The sequence below is a fragment of the Kryptolebias marmoratus genome, linkage group LG13 (assembly GCF_001649575.2).
Source record: "Kryptolebias marmoratus isolate JLee-2015 linkage group LG13, ASM164957v2, whole genome shotgun sequence".
NCBI lineage: Eukaryota > Metazoa > Chordata > Actinopteri > Cyprinodontiformes > Rivulidae > Kryptolebias > Kryptolebias marmoratus.
Window position 1 is genome coordinate 15,765,269 of NC_051442.1, and position 17,976 is coordinate 15,783,244.

The following is a 17,976-nucleotide window of genomic DNA, read 5'->3' on the forward strand; positions in this document are numbered from 1 at the left end:
TTTCTGAATTGAGAAAGCTCCTCGGATGAGAAGCGAAACGTCTTCAGCTACAGAATAGAAGTCCAGTTGTTTTTGTTTTTTAACTTTTTTTGAAACAGAAAGCTCCATCCTCAACTAACCAACTAACTTTCCAACAAAAACGTTAAATCTTCCTCGCTGCGGCACTTGGTGCTGAGAACGTCCACAGAAACCACAAAATAAAATACAGAAGTACCGTTTTGTTTTACGTTATTAATCATCTCAGCACATGATCAGATCTTAACAGCGACAGGATCAGGATAAAGTGAGACAGACGGAGGAGGAACAGTAAAAACATCACTGACGCTGTGGTTTCTGGGGGTACGGGCCGCTACGTCGTCATTTCCTGAAAGCTCTGAATTTAAGTTCCCATGAGTCCACTTTAGGAAGTGTTTTGAAGAAATGGTGAATGGACTGTACTTATAGAGCACCTTTCTAGCCAATCAGGCCACTCGGAGCATTTTACAGCACAGTCTGTGCCCTCAAAACGGGCTTTTTTTTTTCAACCAAAGACTCAGTTCGTACCTGGTTGGGAGGTGACCTGACCAACCACGTAACACGTGGCGTAAACCCCCGTGAGAAACACTTCGGCCCGGGCCTTGTGTCGAGAAGCGGCGCACAGAGCTGCTACGACAACAAAAAATGATGCAATTTTCATCACACAACCAGGCGAATGAGAGCCGACTTCGTGGAAAGGCCTCTGCCGTCACGTATTCCAGTCCAAAAGGGGGCGATAATGAGCCGATTCAACACAACCTTTGCTCGTCACAAAACAAATTTGCGTGATTTTGTAATGATGCGGCTTTGTGCATATTTCTAGTCCCCTTAATTCGAAATGAAAAAATGTGGATAACAATATAATCCACCTCCCTAAAATAGTTGTTTTTGTTATTCTTCTTCTGCTTGTGGTTACACCTCTGCCTTCCTTTTATTTCTTCTTCTTTTGAACAGGAGTTTTATTATCACGAGTGAGCCGTCGGTGCCAGCAGGTGTATAATTTAGGCTCGGAAGCAGTCGACTGCATCAGAAAACCTCCAGCAAGTAATTAAAGGCTTTTCTCAAAATGTTTAATTCCAGTTCTCAGGCTTCCTCGGTTCTAAAAACATGGAAAGTCACCGGGAGGCTTTTGGTCTGAGGCGAAGGTGGCGGCGGCGGGAGGAAGGGGCACGGCTTGTTAATGTACCTCAGTATAATCAGTCTGTTTCTTGTCTTTGTTTGTCTTCTGTCTACCTGTTGATGTCGGTGGTGTGTGCGTGTCCCGGTGGGTGTTTATGTGCCGTTTGCGCTGACACAGACAGATAACCACAGAGGAAGGAGAACAGAGAGCGAAAGAGATGAATGTTCTGTTTATTGAAACCAGTGCAAAGACAGGCTACAATGTCAAACAGGTAGAGTTGCGTGCACGTATGTGTGTGTGTGTGTGTGTGTGTGTTCGTAGCTCATGCCCCGGTTCGATCGGCCTTCCTTTTTTCCCACAAACTCGTGCGTGCGTTGAACGTCAGCTTCCAGTGAGGTGCCGAAGGAATTGTTTTTCGAGCTCTCGCCCACCTGGACCTCCTGATCATTCGTTTTAAACGTTTAAGCACAAATTCTGCCAGATGGGTCAGGGCTGGCAAAGCAATAACCGGCGCTCCACTGATTCCTGCTGCAACGAAATCTGCATGCTGTGAAGTGTAGTTCCACCTGATGAGGTTTTGTTTTGGATTTGCATGTTCTGGATCATCGTTTTTCCTTTCCTCTCGCGAGGATCCATCAGTCATTTAAATCCCTCCTCTCACAGTGAGTTTTTTTAAAAAGCTCAGATTTCATATCTTCCTCTGTGCAAGCTTCAGGTCGATCTTGGCTAAACGATGAAACGGGATCACACGCGAGCGAGCATGTCTGAATGTTGGGCTTTCTGTCTTCCTCTGGTGACATTTCTGGATTTAAAACATCCGCTTTTCTTTCCTGCAGCTGTTCCGTCGTGTGGCAGCCGCCCTCCCTGGCATGGACACCACACAGGACAAGAGCAGGGAGGACAGTATCCTTTAACGGGTCTGACGGGACAGTGCGGCATTATGGCTTAACTCTGGCGTCGCTTTAAATGTATTTATTTATTTTACCAATGATACATTTTGTGATCCAGCTGAACTCAGTTTCATTTGGGAACCTTTTCCCCCAAAGGTCTCTTTAAAAGGTTGAGATGGATTTCCTCTATTTGTTGCAGGAAGACCTCAGTGTTATGGTGTTTTATGGCTGAAAAGCTTTGCAATAAATTACAAAACAGATAAGACTGGAGTTAAAATTCAACATATCTAAATGAAAGGCTGCACGTTTGCTGCTCAAGTGTGACACCTAGTGGTCGTCCTGGGTTCCATGCTCTCCCTTTAAAATCTGCTCTATTTTGGTTCTTCTGCCCTGACAGCCCGTCTGTTTCTCTTGTTCTGTGATGTTCTTTAACTCCTCACCTCCTCAGTGATCGACATCAAGTTGGAGAAACAACCCGAGCAGCCCGCCAATGAAGGAGGCTGTTCCTGCTAATGTTCTCACCCATATTTGTTTGGTTTTGTTTTCTGGAATCCAGTCAGGTTTTTTTTTTTTTTTTTTTTTTTGTATATACCCTTCACTACACTCACCTCTGGTGTCCAGCCTGACTAAGAACACTACATCTGTTATTTCTGCTGTCGTGATTCCCCCCTCCTCCTCATCTTCCTCCTCGTTGGGATACTCTGGAAGCTAAATATCACTTTAATTGGATCTTTGCACCTTTGTACCGGAGCGTTTACTGAAACTATATTTACTGCTGCAGCTCAGCCTTTCTGCAGGGCTCTGGTTGTCAGTTGTCTCAAATAAGATGGCATTACAAGCGTAATGACTCACATCAGTGTCATTTACCTTTTTAAGACGTGACCTTTTAATAAACAAACAAACTGAATGGCTGCTGTTGGATGTCAGACCGAGGTGTGTTCAGGCTACAGGCAGACATCACCGTACGTAACAGCTCCGATGCACCGGCAGCAGCTGAGATTTTAAAACGTTGGATTGCTAGTTCTCCCACCTCTTTGCAGGCGCACGTTCACAAGAACACTGAGCCACACTGTTTTCTTACGGTTCAGTGTAACCACGCTACAGAACGTCGAGCACATTCACCGTCCTTCCTCTCCTCCCGCACACGTCCTCCAAGATGACTTATTTTTATCTCGCCTTCCCTTTTCCGGTCCCCTTTTTATTGCGTTGACTTTTTTTCTCCTAAACACAAAACGATATATACAACTACAGTGTGATAGATTGCACCTCCTTTCTTTAAACCACCGACAACAGAGATTGGGAGACTTTGGAGTGAAACTATAGAGGGCTTCCTTGGCTTCAGGGTTGAACACTTTCGATTGTTTGTTTTATTTTGCTCGTTCTTTTTTCTTCTTTTTTGGAGTTGATCTTCTGTTAGTGATCAGACAGCACGCATATTTAATCCACAATGACTTGAAATATTTATTTCTTTTGAACTCATGCTTCTTTTATAAAGCTTTTAATATTGTCTCTGACGGTAATGAGTTTCAGATCTACTAAAGGTATGCGTTCATCTGGACAACCTTTTACATAATCAGTGAGCGTGTCTGCTGTCTGTCTGCCACCTCGAAGTGGAAGTTTGATCACACTGATGATATTGTGCAATTTTTTAAAATTCTTTTGTGTGAAAATATGGAGGAGAGTCCAATATGTAACGCATAGTCATCCTTAATGTTTCTTTTTTTTGTTTTTTGGATTGGTTTTAACTGAAAGAATAAATATACACTTGTCACAACTGCTGTAGTTATTTAGCATCTTGTGAAAAGATGCACAAACACTGCAGGAGACACACAAATGGAGTGGCTTTAGGCCGCCATGTTAGATAAAGATGTTATTCTCAAATGTCTGGTGATACAGGTATTTATGGAACAACTGCCAACACTGGTTACAAAGCAGAAACCCAAGCTTTCTGTAAACTGTCACTAAACTCAACCTAAAAAAAACTGTTATATCTAGATGTATTAATAAAATAATGCATATTATTCATTGAATTGAAGATTGTTTTAAGAATATCAGTGACCTTCTTGGCCACAACAATTTACAAATAAAAAAGGACACCGTTGTTTAAATGCTAAACTAAAAACTACGCTATGGTTTACCTTTCTTTTTTTCGTATATTTAAGGATTATTTTATTAGCCCTGTCGTCTTATTGATTTACAGTTCACACATCACAAAAATTTAGAGAACAGGTTCGTCTATTTTTTAACGCAACCAAACGCGTCAGCTCTTCTAACGACGTGTCACCTAGCAACCACTGTGCGTTCTTTGCTCAAATCTCGCGTGAGTCTCCTAAGCGGCCGTCTCTATGGAAACCAAAGTAACGCTTGACTTTTTTTTTTTTAAGCCTCTTAGCTAGAACGAGACATATTCTGTTTTCTTGGGCGCGGCTGTAAGTATTTAAACCCACAATGAGTTGGGGTTACTACGAGACGCTTGAAATAAACAGAAACGCAACAGATGCAGATATTAAAAAGGCGTAAGTTGAAGCAAAAACGTAAATAAATAAAAGTTTCATACCGGTTCCGTGACCTTTCTATGCCAAACCTGTTATCTATCTGCATAGATATCGACGTCTTGCGCTGAAGTTTCATCCGAGCAAAAACAGAGAACCTGGGAGTGTGGAAAAGTTCATTCAGCTGGGTGAAGCCTATGATGTTCTCAGCGACCGTAAGTGAATTTATTCTGCCTGGTATTTTATCCCTTTGACGGTCTTTGGGTTGAACAAACTGCTCAAATGAACTGAAAGGAACCAATTATTACAGCTTCTAGATTATACGTATTAGAAAATACAGGAAAATAATGCAAAACATGTTTTTGAAGTCATAGGAAATAGTTTCCAAATCAGGTTACCTAACTAAAAGTATAAACAGGTGATTAAAATGTTACAGTTTTTACTCATTAAACCTACCTGTATATGTGCACTATATGTGTTATTGTGACTTGCAGTACGTGCCTCTTATTTAACATTATCTTTATTGTCTCCATAAAAGCTCGAAAAAAGGCAACTTATGACAAATTTGGTGAGGTGGGTCTGAAAAGCGGCGTCCCGGCTGAGTTTGGTGGTGCTGAAGCCTGGTCCTCAAAATATGTCTATCATGGGAATCCAGACAAAACATTCAGGCTGTTCTTTGGAGGAGACAACCCATTTGCAGGTGAGAAAACCACAGTCAAATATATGGCATCTTCTTTACTCCAAAGCTGCACTTATCATACTTCTTTCCTCTGTTTGATAGACTTTTATACAGACGAATCACCGCTTCAGCTCTGCAGCCTGCAGCCAGAAGTGGTGAAGACGCAAGACGCTCCGATAGAGAGGGACCTTCACTTGTCCCTAAATGATCTCTTCCACGGATGCATAAAAAAGATCAAGATATCTCGCAGGGTAGAAGCTCCTTTGTTTGTCAGAAGACGTATTTCTCCTGCCTGAAGCTCTTCAGTGGTTAAATCTTTCATACGTCCATTTAATAAAGTGCTTCTCAAGCACTGTGACTCCTAAAGTGGACAGAATGAAAAAACAAAAATACAACAATATTCCACAGCACGCATACACACACACACACACAAATAAGCATATAACTGTACAATAATGTGTCACCAAATGCAACAAACTGAAAACCAGCCAATAGAACACAAAATCATAAAACACAACATTTTAAAAGCTCTGTATTCATGTCTTGATTTTGTGTTTTGTCAAAGTTTTGTTTTTAGATTTTCTTATTTTATTTTTGTGTTTAACATTTCAGGTCGGCCATAGTTTCATTGGGCTTAGATGTAACCAAACAAAATAAGTCACAACACTACGACAGACGTTTGAGACAGACTTTAATTATTACGTTGTCGACGCTTTCCCCTCTCTGACACGCAGGCTCACTTGTGTTGCAGGTTATGAACGAAGACGGACACACCTCCAGCATCAAAGACAAGATTCTGACAATAGAAGTAAAGCCCGGATGGACCGAAGGCACAAGAATCATCTTCTCCAAAGAGGGAGATCAAGTAAACGAAGCCCTTAAAATGTTCTGTCAGGATTCACAACTGGGTGCAGAAAACTTTACGTTTAATGTTTGTGAAGTCAGTTAAATACCTTTTTTACTCCATTTCAGAAAATAATTTTCATCACCGTCTTAAAACGGACTCCTTTGAAAACTCAGATTTGTTTAACTCAGATATTTCCAGCTGTTGTTTTATAGGTTGTTGGACAGCATAACACAAGTCTGATTTATAATTTTGTGCGGTTTTTCTTTAAATCCTTGGTGGAAACAGCCTGTGAACATGTTTAGATTGTTAGCAAAGGACTGAACCAGTTTGAGTCAAGTGTATTTCACAGGAAACAAGTTTTTTAAAGTTTTACAGAGACGTCAGGAATAATTTCGTGGGGATGTTTATTTAATTTTCAGATGTGAGGGGTTGTATTTTCTATGGGATCTGCTTCATTTCCACGTGTAGTACGAGTCTTTATGTCACACATATTGTGTTAGAACTCATACAAAACTTTTATTTTACATGATTTTCTAAACTTAGGCTAAAAGCCAACTCAGGCACAGCACTATTGGTATTCAAGTCCCACATCTTAATGATTTTTTTGTTTTATTTTGCCTTTTAGGGACCAAACTGCATCCCTGCAGATATTGTCTTCATAGTCCGACAGAAGAGTCATCCTCTGTTCAGAAGACAACGCAATGACCTGATCTACAAGACCAAGATCTCTCTGGAGATGGTAGGTCATAGACATGGTTTATTGTTGATTTTTTGTTGGGCTTTTTTAAGCAGATTAAACACCGAAGCTGAAACGACTCCCTTTCTACCAGGCGCTGACTGGCTTCTCCATGGATGTGCAGACACTAGATGGCAGGCTGCTCAGCATTCCTGTCAACGACATCGTGCAGTAAGTGCTTTCCTGCGTTAAGGCCTGAGTGAAACGCTAAATATTCTGACCATTAGACAGCTCAGAAATCAGCACCGGATGACATGATGATGAGAACTTCAGAGGTACCACTTCACAATGAGGGCCCCTTTTATGAAGGATTATTAATAAGGCTTCATAAACAGGTTGTTCATCTGTTTGTACACACTTTATAAAGCCTTAAGAGTTATAAAACACTGTTCATACACTGAAGAAGGCTCCCCACTTAGCAAGATCAAGTGCTGCACTTTTATTCATGTTTTAATCATTTATATTTGAAATATCAAACGTTTGTCAGTAAGTTACCTGCATGTGAGCCCTATGAGCATTTGTAGGTAAATAAAGTTATTTAGTTTAAAAAGTAAGCTGAGCAGCTTGCAAAAAAAAAAGGCTCTATGAAGGGGCTCTTATTATGAAGTGATACCAGTTCAGGCTCTTACTGTATATAAATTGTTTGGGGTTTTTTTTTTGCTCGGACATTTATTGAATTGTTTCTGATTTTGTGCATCATCTTCTTCTGTTGCTTTCACGTTTTCACCCCTCTCTCTGATTTGTTTGTCGCAACACATCAGCCCTACGTATGAGAAAGTGGTGACTGGAGAGGGAATGCCGCTGCCACAGGATCCATCCCAGAGAGGCAACCTCGTCATTGCTTTTGACGTCCAGTTTCCTGTGAAGCTCTCCGCTGAAAGCAAGCACCTGATCAAATATGCTCTAGGTTTACAGTATGGCTAACACACCTATTCCACATGCTGCACTCCTAAACACAGGAATTACGTCGTCCTGTTCTGTTCAAATTGAAACGTGTGGTAAAAGTTGACTAAATCTAAAAATAAATGTTTACAAGGCGAGTGTGTTCCAGTGGCAGCCTTCGGATAGACATCGCTGGCTACAGTGAAGCCACGTTGCTGTGATTTGCAGCCATCATGGCTCGTTTCAGCTGCTCATATGTTACAAACATCACCACATTCCACGAGCCCAGCCGTAAGAACGATGGCATGAACCTACAGAGAGGGGAAGCAAGAAAAACACTCATTTAGTTTATTTTGCAGCTATCGAAAGACCCGTTTCATTTAATCCAGCCCCTGTTGTCCTTGCTTACCCCTTGTAAAAAGCAAGTGGGCCCTCTTTGGTCATCATGGCCGCAGCACAGTCGAGGACGCTGGCGTACCGGCCGGGAGCGGAGTTCATGTACCTGGTCTTGACCACATCGACAGGAGAGGCGATCACAGTCGTGCATAAACCGGCGCCGAAGGCTGACGCAAAGTGGCAAGGCAGGTTGTCTGCGGAGTACAGGCTGGATGTTGGAGCTGCGGACGGAAACGCCTCTGGGTCTTACCGAGTCAGAGCCTCTGGCTTACCTGTCAACGGCGTGGACTTGAGAAGCAGATCCTTGATGAAGTCGTACGTCACCAGTTCTGTGCAGTTAACAATGGCACTGCGTGCAATGTTCGGCATTGTACCTGGGTGAAGGAGCTAACATTAACAGCCGCATTCCAGACACGTACTTTGTTTTTTTCTCTTTTAAAGATCAGGTTACCTTTCCAAAGCCCACAGATGCCTTCTTCCCTGCCAATGGTCTTGTAAGCGTCAATGGTGCCACAGTAGCGTCTAGCGTGCTCCCCAGACATGGCCTGAGCCTGAAACCGGACCTTCACCACGTCTGTGGGCTGAGCAAAAGCAACAGCCATGGCGCCGGTGGTGCATCCAGCGAGCAGCCTGCTGCCGATGCCAACATCTGAGCCGGTGAAGAGGAAGATGTCAAACCTGACATATGGCTCCATAAATCAAATTACCTTCCGTAAAACATTTACGTACGGTCAGAGCCTCGGGTGTAGAATTGTTTCACAGAGTCATAGAGACCAATGCGGACCGAGGCGAAGCTCATTTGCCTCTGGAGTCCAGCCGCCAGTCCACTGTAGAGACTCAGAGGTCCCTCGGTGCGCACCATGGTGACGATGGTGCCAAACACGCCGCGATACCTCACCGAACTTGCGGCACTGCTCTCTCCCTGGATCTTTGCGAAGGAAGCAAGAAAGCCCGTTTACCAAGGAGGGGAGAACACAGCTACAACGTAATCCGTACGATGCCTTCAGGGTAGTGGGAACTAAAAGGTTTCACATTTAGGCAAACTGAGCTTTAATTTACCTGCAGCCTCACTTTAGCTGTGTCCAGTGGAAAGGTGAGCAGGTCAGCGACGCAGGCTGCAGCTCCTGCTCCCACGAACTTCACAGCTGCTGACGGAGGCACGTCGGCAGGTCCAAATCCAACCATTTCTAAAATTCTTTCGTTCAGAACAAAGATCCAGAAGTGGCTCTTTTTTTTAAGGACTAGAAGCTCCTCCAAAATCTATAATCAAAAGCCAACAAATTAGTTCAAAGATTGCTGTATTTCAGGTGAAACTTAAAAAAGATTTAATTCACAATTCTAATGATTCATTCAGTTTATTCCACAACTTGTTTAAGTAAATGTGGCATCTTTAAGAAGAGTCTTTAGTGATGCTGAATGAGAGACCCAACTCTTAGCTACATTTTTCTGCCACACAGACACTTTGTAAATTCATTCATTCATTCATCCGCCCATCTGGATCGGTACATCCTATTTCTTACCTTAGTTGGAGCAGTTTTGCGTCTGGAGCAAAGATCAGGATTCTCTGAAGGTATCCCGCTGGTTGAACCTTGTTCCACCTATAAACTGGTTTCCTTGCTTTTCCATAGAAGATCTTTCAGAAACTTTAAGCCTTAAAATCATACTCCAGCTCCTAGAAAACAAGCACTTCAATAAGAAAAGAAAAAAAAATAGCAGATAATATTTTTTTAAATAGTCTGGTTTTATCATAAATTGGTTTGTGAAGGTTAAAGTTGTAGTTTTAGGGGCAAGTGTCTGAATGAATGAACGAGAGCCGGCTGGTGGAAGTGCAGAGATGTGGGGGGAGAGGTCCTCCTCCTTAAATGTTGCTGTTGCGTGTTTATGTAATGACACAACGTGTTACTGAGGGCTGGCAACCGTCTCTGCTGCTTTTATTGGACGGAGCGCTGAACGAACAAACAGCATGCAGCTGTACGTGTCTGATATTAATGTTTCAATACATGCTTTCCCTCTGCCTTCTTGACTTTTTAACTCCTTAAACGATTGGCAGCAACAATCAAATACAAAACTTTAATTCTGTTTTTGGGAAATAAAATATTTTATCAGCATCTCCCTTTCCCTACACCCTTTTTTTAACCTATTGACTGGGTCGGTCATTTGTTTAAAGGTCTGTAATGGATTATCAGACAAACGCTGACTCATGCTGAACATACAGAAAACTCGGCACAAACAGATTAGAGCCACATGTTCAGGCCAGTAATGGTTTTCGCCACAAGGTTTTGTCGAGGCTCAGTCCTCCTGCTTTGATTAACGAGGTGCTTCGGTTCACAGTCGCACGGTTCCTGCTGGGAATCGATTCTGCAGAGAGGCAGACGTTTGGGTTTGCTCTTTTGATGGACGGCTGTGTAAATGAAATTTAAAGGTATTGTGTGTTTGAGTGGTGCTGTTTGCAGGGGGTGCAGAAGTATTCCCCGCCTTTGTATTCTCACTGCTCTGCTGCCTCACAACCTGAGGTTTAAATTGATTTTTTGTTTGATTATAAGTAATGAACCCAGCACAAAATGTTCCACATGAATGAAGTTAAAAGTGGAAATAAATATAAAGGCTTTTTGAAATCTTTCTAAACAAATATAAAACTGAAAACAGGCGTGTACATATGGATTCACCCATCTGCTTTAATTAGGTAAACAAGATCCTGTGGGTGATCCAATCATAAAATGATCTCAGTATGTAAACAGCTGTTCTAACAGTCCCCAGAATCAACACTTCCAAGTAGAAAGAGCTAACACTAAGCAGGAAACATAATGAAGACCAAGGAACTCCCTGTACAGGTCAATGTTAGAGTGTAAATATATCCCAAACCCTGAACAGCAGAGCATCACTGAATCCATTATTTAAAAAAAGAAAAGAGGACGCCTCTGCAGCAAACCTGCCAAGAGAGAGCAAGGAGGGCAATAATTAGAGAAGCATCCAGGAGGGCCAAAATAACTCTGATGTCACAGGACCACTATAGGCTGCACAAAGTGGTTCCCAGCCCTGGTCCTCGAGGAACACCATCCTGCATGTTTTCATTGTTTCCCTGCTCTTCAGCAGGTCTTCGATGTCCGCAGAAGCCTGTTAATCACTCACTCATTCAAAGCAGGGAAACAACTAAAACATGCAGGGCAGTGTTCCTCGAGGACCAGGTTTGTTGTCTGTTGTGCAGCAACAACCCTGGTGCCCGATGCTTTGGTGCACGTTGCCTCACATGTGTCTCTGCGCCGCCTCATATCAGACCAGTCCGGCTGCGAAGTTAGGGCCAAGAGCAGGTGTTTCAAAAAGGAAACTATTACCTCATACTCCAGGTGTCAGGGGGAAAGCCTCCTATGTCCTAGCAGCTAATAACAATTACATAATTTAATCTGCTGGTTCTCTTATTTCCTTCAACATCAGAAACACTGAAGTCCAGACGCACCACTGGCTCTGTGCTCTGTATCCCCCTGCATGCATCCAAGAGGCTCATTTTGATCCAGATGAAGTATTTTGTTTAGTCGTCCCCTTTAATATAAGACTATAAATACTCTATTTTATTAGCTGTTCAATTGAAATTTTGTTTCCATTTAAGGGGTTCTTGTTGATTTTTTTTTTCAGTATTTTGTTTAAATAATAAAGCCACGCCCAACAAAGTTAAAAAGGTGCCTTTATATTTGTGTTACATTGTGTGCAACGTCTTCCTGACTCATTGACCAGCAACAAATCGTCCGGCTCACAATAAAAAGTGCTTACTTTCACATTCAACAATAAATGCCTAACAAAATACCAACGGCAAAGGTAACGAGTGTAAACAATCCACAGTGCAAACCAAAGAAAGTACCGTACAGCAGAAATGATCTGTGTACTCGTGGAAAAAATCTGCCCTGAATACCAGCTGGCATTACGAAACAACGCGATTCGTGTGATCGTTCAGTTCATCCTCGTAGACGTCAAAGTCTACCATGAACCGTCCAGTTGATGAAGTTGACCTGCAGTCTACAAATGTCTCTTCAAACGCTAATCTCTGAATCATCCTGGTATCACAGCAGTGTCCCTGAGTTCTTCCCCCTCAGTGTCTTTCTGGGTAAGTACGCCTCTGAGCCACGTCAACAAGGTGTCCGTGGGCCACATCGTCCCGGAACGTCCTCTTCTGGGCCGCCATCTACGGGTCATCATTTGTAGCCGCGGTGGAGTGCTCACCGCATCGGGGCTGCAGGTTAGGCCACACTAGACCTGAGGTCAAAACGGCGCCTCCCAGCACTGCTGCGCCCTGGTCATGCCTCTTTTAATTTGTTCATAGGTCACAAACATCACGATGTTCCAAGAGCCCAGTCGCAGGAAAGAAGGCATGAACCTGAAGGAAGAAAAGCGAAGAAGTACTCAGACGAAGGGCTTTGTTTTCTCGTTGTTTGGTTAGTTGGTGCGTCAGTGTGTGCTTACCCTTTATAGAAAGCTGCGGGTCCTTCATTCCTCAGCATTGTGAGCGCACAGTTGACGGCGCTGCTGTACTGACCACTTCCCGAGTTCATGAATCTTGTTTTTATCACGTCCACAGGAGAAGCCACCACTGTTGTGCAGAAGCCGGCGCCGAAGGCGGCTGTGAAGTGGCATGGCAGGTTGTCTGCGGGAGAACCGAAGCAGGATCACTTCGTGAGCCAGTGATCCGTCTTCAGATAAGCATTCTGCATGAATCTGTTCCTTCTCCTCACCTGTCATCAGGTCATACTTCAGGATGAGTTCTTTGATTATGTCATAGGTGACCAGCTCTGCGCAGTTCACGATGGCGTTGCGGGTGATGTTTGGCATGCAGCCTGAAAGAAGGAGGGCGTTTTACCTCAAAATCGGTGGAGAGAACTTCCATAATAAACTAAAAAATTTGACGCGAAAAGGGGACTACCTTTCCAAAGTCCCCGCACTCCCTCATCTCTTGCGATCGTCTTGTAGGCGTCCAGCGTGCTGTTGTACCTCCTCTCGCCGTCGGTGAGTCGCACGTGGGCTTGGAAACGCACCTTCACCACGTCCGTTGGTTGCGCGAAAGCCACCGCCATGGCTCCCGTGGTGCAGCCCGCCATGAGCCGGGCAACAATCCCGGCACCTGTGCAGCACATCAGCGTCAGTGACGAAGCACACACACACCTCATTCACGAGAGACGGCGAAGGCGTGCAACTCACTCTCGCTGCCTCGAGTGTAGAACTGCTTCATGGAGTCGTAGAGGCCGATCCGGACGGAGGCGAAGCTCATCTGCCTCTGGAGTCCCGCCACCAGGCCGTTGTAAAGGCTCGTGACCCCCTCTGTGCGCACCATGGTGGTGATGGTGCCGAACACTCCCCGGTACTTCACTGCGCCGGTTCCTTCGACCATCTGAGACTCGCCCTGGATCTGTGAAGATGGATGAGCTTCTTAGAAACGGTCACAGAAAAAATCTAAAATTACAATGTGTAAAGCCCTCTTTAACACCGCCCGCCTAACCTGTAGCCTGACTTTGGCGGTATCCAGTGGAAAGGTGATGAGGTCAGCGATGCAAGCTGCCGTGCCAGCTCCAAAGAACTTAATCCCCGCAGAGGGCATCATCACATCACTCCGTTTGACGACAACCATCTTAACGTCTGGATTTAGCACACAAATGGAAAGATCTGCTCTCAATGCTATTTGCTTTTGAGTAAAATGCAGCTCCCCCCACAGACAGAAGACACAGAGGAGGTTTGATGCTCAGTTGGATCAAGGCAAACAGAAATGTCCTGAGATTCTGTGCATACCTGTAAGAAACGGCGAGAACGGGTATCAAGTTTTCTCAAGAAGCACGTTGGTCTTCGGAAGGGGCTCAGTTGTGGAAACGCCTTTGGCCATAAACTTTATCTGAAGTGAGCGGCTCAGCATAACACCTCTCACTGTAAGACAAGCATTGATCACCTACTTGAGATCAGAAGGTGATCTACGCGCTAGTCGAGTTTATATCTGATGTGTTTCCGCATTTTCGTTTAGCGTAAAGAGATGGAAAAACACGCCTACCTTAATGATTTTCCAAAGAGAATTATAATCCAGCAAAGAGAAAAAGGAGCGCAGTCCTTCGTCTCATTAGTCCATTGAGTATCCTTGACTGGATGCTGTGCTGTCTGTCTGACTCTGGAAGGAGCCCCTGAATTTATAGGCACCTTTTGCACATGACCCACTGGCAGCCACCGACTTGTTGACACCTGTTATTTGAATGCCGCGTGTACCAGTCTGTGACACGGCGGGATATCTGAGCACTTGTTGACCTGCTCCTGCGGTGTTGACACTCATTCATTTCCTGGTAAAGCTGATCACTAGTAAATGTTTTGCATGTTTCGTGTCATTTTGCTGTGGTTTTGTGCACTAAATCTTGACTTCCTGACACCTTAATGCATGGATGCAGTTCAGGTTTAGGATCCAAAGCTTGGTCTTTACGGAAAGTTTCCATTTAAACTGCCAACACTCCGATCGTGTTACTCAGACTGACGTCACAGAGCATACCCTGTTTTTCTATTGGGTGATATATTCAGCCAAACAAACCAAGAGGTGTGTCTGATTCCTCTGAATGTTTTTTCTTGTTTTGTAATGAGGCATCGGGCTGGCTGTGTGCAACATTGTTATAGATCCTTATCACGGTGTTTGTGCCCAAGAACCAAAGTCGAGACCACATCAGGAGACCTGAGATCTTTCTCATCCCTCCTCCTCGTGACCCAAGTTATGAAACAGTGCCAGTTTAAGGAACGGCCCATTCTTCTTCTTAGCCAATCTATAAAATGAACCACGGTGGGTGGATGCATGGAGCATCTGAGTGCAATCACTCAGGCCAATTAACACCACTCAAGAAAAAAACACGTCGCCAAATGGGAAGTTTTAGACGTAGGAGAGAGATATTGTTGGAATCCTTTGTTCGTGCTGCAGTTCATGATCCCATTAAGATCATGTCAAAGCAAACACGTAACGGAGCAAAACGATTCCCTCTGCATCCAGAGTCTGATGATTTACTTGCTGCTACATGAAACTAACTGGGTTTGTTTGATTCCCTTAAATTTTCTTGTACCTTTCACTTTCATACCCTGCTGACTACCAGTAGTTCAGATTTGTCCTCTGTGGAGGACATTTGTAAACCTGAATGTCTCCCACCCACTGCATCCAACTAAAAACTCCTTTTGCTTCTTCTACAGAGGACATTTAGGGCTTTTCGGTGATACCAAATGTGAAGGAGCGAGGCTAATTGCCTTACAAAGACTGGGGAATTTAAAAAGAATTGTGATCAGACAAAAGGTTTTTTTACTGGTAGTCAGGATGGATACAAAAACCTGATCTTTTTGTCACATAATGCTGCTTTACTCATTTGAAACTGAAATGCATTACTTTGATTTCTTTAAATGAAAAGCTAAATAATTAATTTTGACTGTTTTTTTAATGCAATGATTTGAACCTTTTGAAGTGGGGTTCTGTAGAAAGTTTCTGAACAATTAATATCTTACCTGTTGTAGATAGCTCTTTGAGCAACTTCAGTTTGAAGAAGTAGAGTTTAAACAGAGAGAAATAAAGTTTCCTGCATGAATATCGTAATATTTCAGTCGAAATAAAAGCAAATTTGATGGTGATGTAAAGTTTATTTGACAGTGTTGGCATGAAAGTTTAGGACAGTACTTACCTGGTCCGACTGGGTATGTACCTGATACTTTCCTGGTATAAACTAGGGTTGGGCCCATGTGGTCTGTGGCTGATACGACAGATGTCTCAATATAATGCCAACAATCAAATTCATTAAAGATACAGAGACAGCGAAAACTGACAATGTATGAGTTTGATTCAGCACACTGAGATTCAGTGCAGTATAACACAAGAAAACAAACGAATGGGCCTATTTTATGTACTGAGCGTAAATATTTACTGCCCAATAACAAATGGTCACCCAGAAACAGGTGTAGTTTTAAAATTACAAAACTGTTTCACAAAAACCTGACTCACAATCAATGAATATTATGCCTCCCAAAAAAAAGTCTTAGTGCAAAATTAACCCACCTGCCATCAGCAGTACTGTTAAATAATTAATAATAATAATAATAATAAATACCTTTCAGTAACAGTGAGCAGAAAACTGTATTTTCTACGACACGAAGAATAAAACAGAAGTTAATCGTTTTTACCCTGGAATATTAGCTAAATTCACATTTCCCTTTGAAGCGTACAGCAGAAATCATGTTAAGTAAGAGGTTGTTTACGTTTGGCAGGTGTCACTGCATAACTGTTCCGGTTTTACTCCCGGGCACGGCCATGAGAGGCACAGGAAGGAGGAGCCGCCGTCTGCTTTCTTGGCTCGGCGCTGGGAACAGATTCCTGAGAACACCGTGTGGTTCACCTTTGAGCACACTGTCTGGCCAGTAAACACCTCACCGGTCCGGCTTCAACCAGCTTGAAGAACCCCCCCCCTGCTCTCTGTGCCTTTTGAATACTGCGAACCTTGGTTCAGTGCCGTCAAACAGATCGTTTCCATGACATAAATAGAGGCCATAACGCCGCGCCACGAATAGAATCACTGCGTCACCGAAAGGTTACTGGGGCATCGGGCCTTGGCGCGGGTATGGCTGTTTTCTTCAACCGTGGACCCGGCTGCCTCTGAACTCGTTAACAGATGTGGGGGAAAGGACACTGAACTAGAATGGTTGCTTACAATTAAAGTTTACCTGATTCAAAATGGCTGCCAGAGTCAAGTCACTCAATTTTACAGATATTGAGATAGATGTTGGTGTGGTGGTAGCTGAGCAACATCCCTAACGCGTACTTTGAGCGTTGTCGTATCACGTGAGGCATTAAGTTAAACCTTGCCACTAACTGTTGGAGTCGAGCCTGTCTGTCTGTTAGCAAAATATCTCATGAACCAGCGAACAGATTTTAATGAAACTCTCAGAACGTAATGACTGGATGCACATCCACAACTGATTGACTTTAGAGGCTAACCAGATTCAAAATGGCTGCCACAGCTAACTGATCTTAGGAAACACATACATGGCCAAATCTCATTTAGCTTCGCAGCTACTGAGCTAAATTTGGGTGCGGTAGTAGCTGAGAGTCATCCCCAGCACATACTCTGAGTGCTCATAGATCGAGCAAGATCACAGCGTGTAAGCTGGCGGGCGACATGCATTCTCCGAGGAATGTTAGTTTGACTGACTTTGGTTGTGTGCATTTAAGCTGCTCACTCATCCAGCAGCTCGCTGTACTTCACGGCACAAATGAAAAGCTGTTTCAACAAGAGACACCAGATGGTCCCACATACCAGGCATGACTCAGCAGTCTGCTAATTGCTCATGCTTGGCATCGGGCGGTCGTGCTCTTTTCAAGGCTTATATTTTAAACTGTCTGGCTCTGGAGGAAACACGAAACGAATCCGAGCTGCCAAAACCTGTCTTTATGTTTTGTCCAGCATTAGATTATTTAAAGAAGAACAGCGCAGCGAATGTGTAGATAACAAGTCTCGCACTTGGATGTGAAATCTGTGTCCGTAAAGGCAAAATGTCCAAGGAGATGGCACCACACGCAGGAAAGCTAATTTACTGTGACCCAGCGCAGATCGTGAAAGGGTCCTTGCAATGCTGCGTGAAATGTAAACAAAAACAGAAATAAATCGTTTGTGTGAGGACATCATGTCCAAGATTTAAGAATTTAAATCTTGATTGTAACATTTTACACTAAAAGTGCAGACCAGAAACTGAAGATACTTAGAACCAAACAGGGGGAAGGATCCAGAGAAGAGGAGTCTGAAAACCGAACGCTCTGACTCCCGTTCTGGTCCCAGAAATTCTGGGAACAACTGGAGCTGCATAAGGGTGATAAGGACCCATAAGCTGTTTTAAATTAGTTTGGATTTTGGATTGAAATCTTAAATTTTCATTGTAGCATAGTATA

The 17,976-nt window shown here is 43.5% G+C and overlaps 4 protein-coding genes across 5 annotated transcripts in view; 2 read left to right on the forward strand and 2 right to left on the reverse strand.

Annotated features, from left to right (window-relative positions):
* LOC108247591 (ras-related protein Rab-6A) overlaps positions 1-3,796 on the forward strand; it is a 15,460-nt gene extending 11,664 nt beyond the window's left edge. Inside the window, exons 6-8 of one of the 2 annotated variants that reach the window (XM_037978974.1) lie at positions 1,313-1,406; positions 1,972-2,038; positions 2,474-3,796. In XM_037978974.1, coding sequence (XP_037834902.1) covers positions 1,313-1,406; positions 1,972-2,038; positions 2,474-2,538 — 226 coding nt within the window. In that variant the 3' untranslated portion in view covers positions 2,539-3,796. The remainder of the gene's footprint in view (positions 1-1,312; positions 1,407-1,971; positions 2,039-2,473) is intronic. The other variant, XM_037978973.1, reaches the window with a different exon arrangement.
* Positions 3,797-3,937: 141 nt separating this feature from the next.
* On the forward strand, positions 3,938-10,165 carry dnajb13 (DnaJ heat shock protein family (Hsp40) member B13). The gene is made up of 8 exons (XM_017404156.3): positions 3,938-4,541; positions 4,629-4,732; positions 5,056-5,217; positions 5,299-5,447; positions 5,948-6,061; positions 6,669-6,782; positions 6,874-6,950; positions 7,541-10,165. The coding sequence occupies exons 1-8, from the start codon at positions 4,474-4,476 to the stop codon at positions 7,701-7,703; spliced, it is 951 nt and encodes a 316-aa protein (XP_017259645.1). The 5' UTR covers positions 3,938-4,473; the 3' UTR covers positions 7,704-10,165.
* On the reverse strand, positions 7,823-9,273 carry ucp2 (uncoupling protein 2). Its single transcript, XM_017404159.3, has 6 exons — positions 9,117-9,273; positions 8,787-8,985; positions 8,509-8,706; positions 8,330-8,431; positions 8,071-8,251; positions 7,823-7,972 (listed from the first exon to the last, which is right to left on the reverse strand). The coding sequence occupies exons 1-6, from the start codon at positions 9,240-9,242 to the stop codon at positions 7,858-7,860; spliced, it is 921 nt and encodes a 306-aa protein (XP_017259648.1). The 5' UTR covers positions 9,243-9,273; the 3' UTR covers positions 7,823-7,857.
* A 1,553-nt stretch (positions 10,166-11,718) lies between the features above and the next one.
* On the reverse strand, positions 11,719-14,222 carry LOC108228572 (mitochondrial uncoupling protein 2). The gene is made up of 8 exons (XM_017404153.3): positions 14,080-14,222; positions 13,827-13,958; positions 13,540-13,676; positions 13,242-13,449; positions 12,967-13,164; positions 12,779-12,880; positions 12,510-12,690; positions 11,719-12,423 (listed from the first exon to the last, which is right to left on the reverse strand). Exons 3-8 carry the CDS (start codon positions 13,666-13,668, stop codon positions 12,309-12,311), a joined length of 933 nt encoding a protein of 310 aa, XP_017259642.1. The 5' UTR covers positions 13,669-13,676; positions 13,827-13,958; positions 14,080-14,222; the 3' UTR covers positions 11,719-12,308.
* Between the last annotated feature and the right edge of the window lie 3,754 nt (positions 14,223-17,976).

What these genes read in the sequence shown, in the direction of transcription:
- LOC108228572 (XM_017404153.3), bottom strand. Translation starts at nt 13,668, where the DNA reads ATGGTTGTCGTCAAACGGAGTGATGTGATGATGCCCTCTGCGGGGATT. An exon ending in AGTGCGGGGACTTTGGAAAG is followed by an intron (nt 12,881 to 12,966) that starts GTAGTCCCCTTT and finishes TCCTTCTTTCAG; the next exon opens with GCTGCATGCCAAACATCACC. An exon ending in CCCGCAGCTTTCTATAAAGG is followed by an intron (nt 12,424 to 12,509) that starts GTAAGCACACAC and finishes TTCTTCCTTCAG; the next exon opens with GTTCATGCCTTCTTTCCTGC.
- ucp2 (XM_017404159.3), bottom strand. Translation starts at nt 9,242, where the DNA reads ATGGTTGGATTTGGACCTGCCGACGTGCCTCCGTCAGCAGCTGTGAAG. An exon ending in CTACACCCGAGGCTCTGACC is followed by an intron (nt 8,707 to 8,786) that starts GTACGTAAATGT and finishes TCACCGGCTCAG; the next exon opens with ATGTTGGCATCGGCAGCAGG. An exon ending in CATCTGTGGGCTTTGGAAAG is followed by an intron (nt 8,432 to 8,508) that starts GTAACCTGATCT and finishes TCCTTCACCCAG; the next exon opens with GTACAATGCCGAACATTGCA.
- dnajb13 (XM_017404156.3), top strand. Translation starts at nt 4,474, where the DNA reads ATGAGTTGGGGTTACTACGAGACGCTTGAAATAAACAGAAACGCAACA. An exon ending in GATGCAGATATTAAAAAGGC is followed by an intron (nt 4,542 to 4,628) that starts GTAAGTTGAAGC and finishes CTATCTGCATAG; the next exon opens with ATATCGACGTCTTGCGCTGA. An exon ending in CTATGATGTTCTCAGCGACC is followed by an intron (nt 4,733 to 5,055) that starts GTAAGTGAATTT and finishes TCTCCATAAAAG; the next exon opens with CTCGAAAAAAGGCAACTTAT.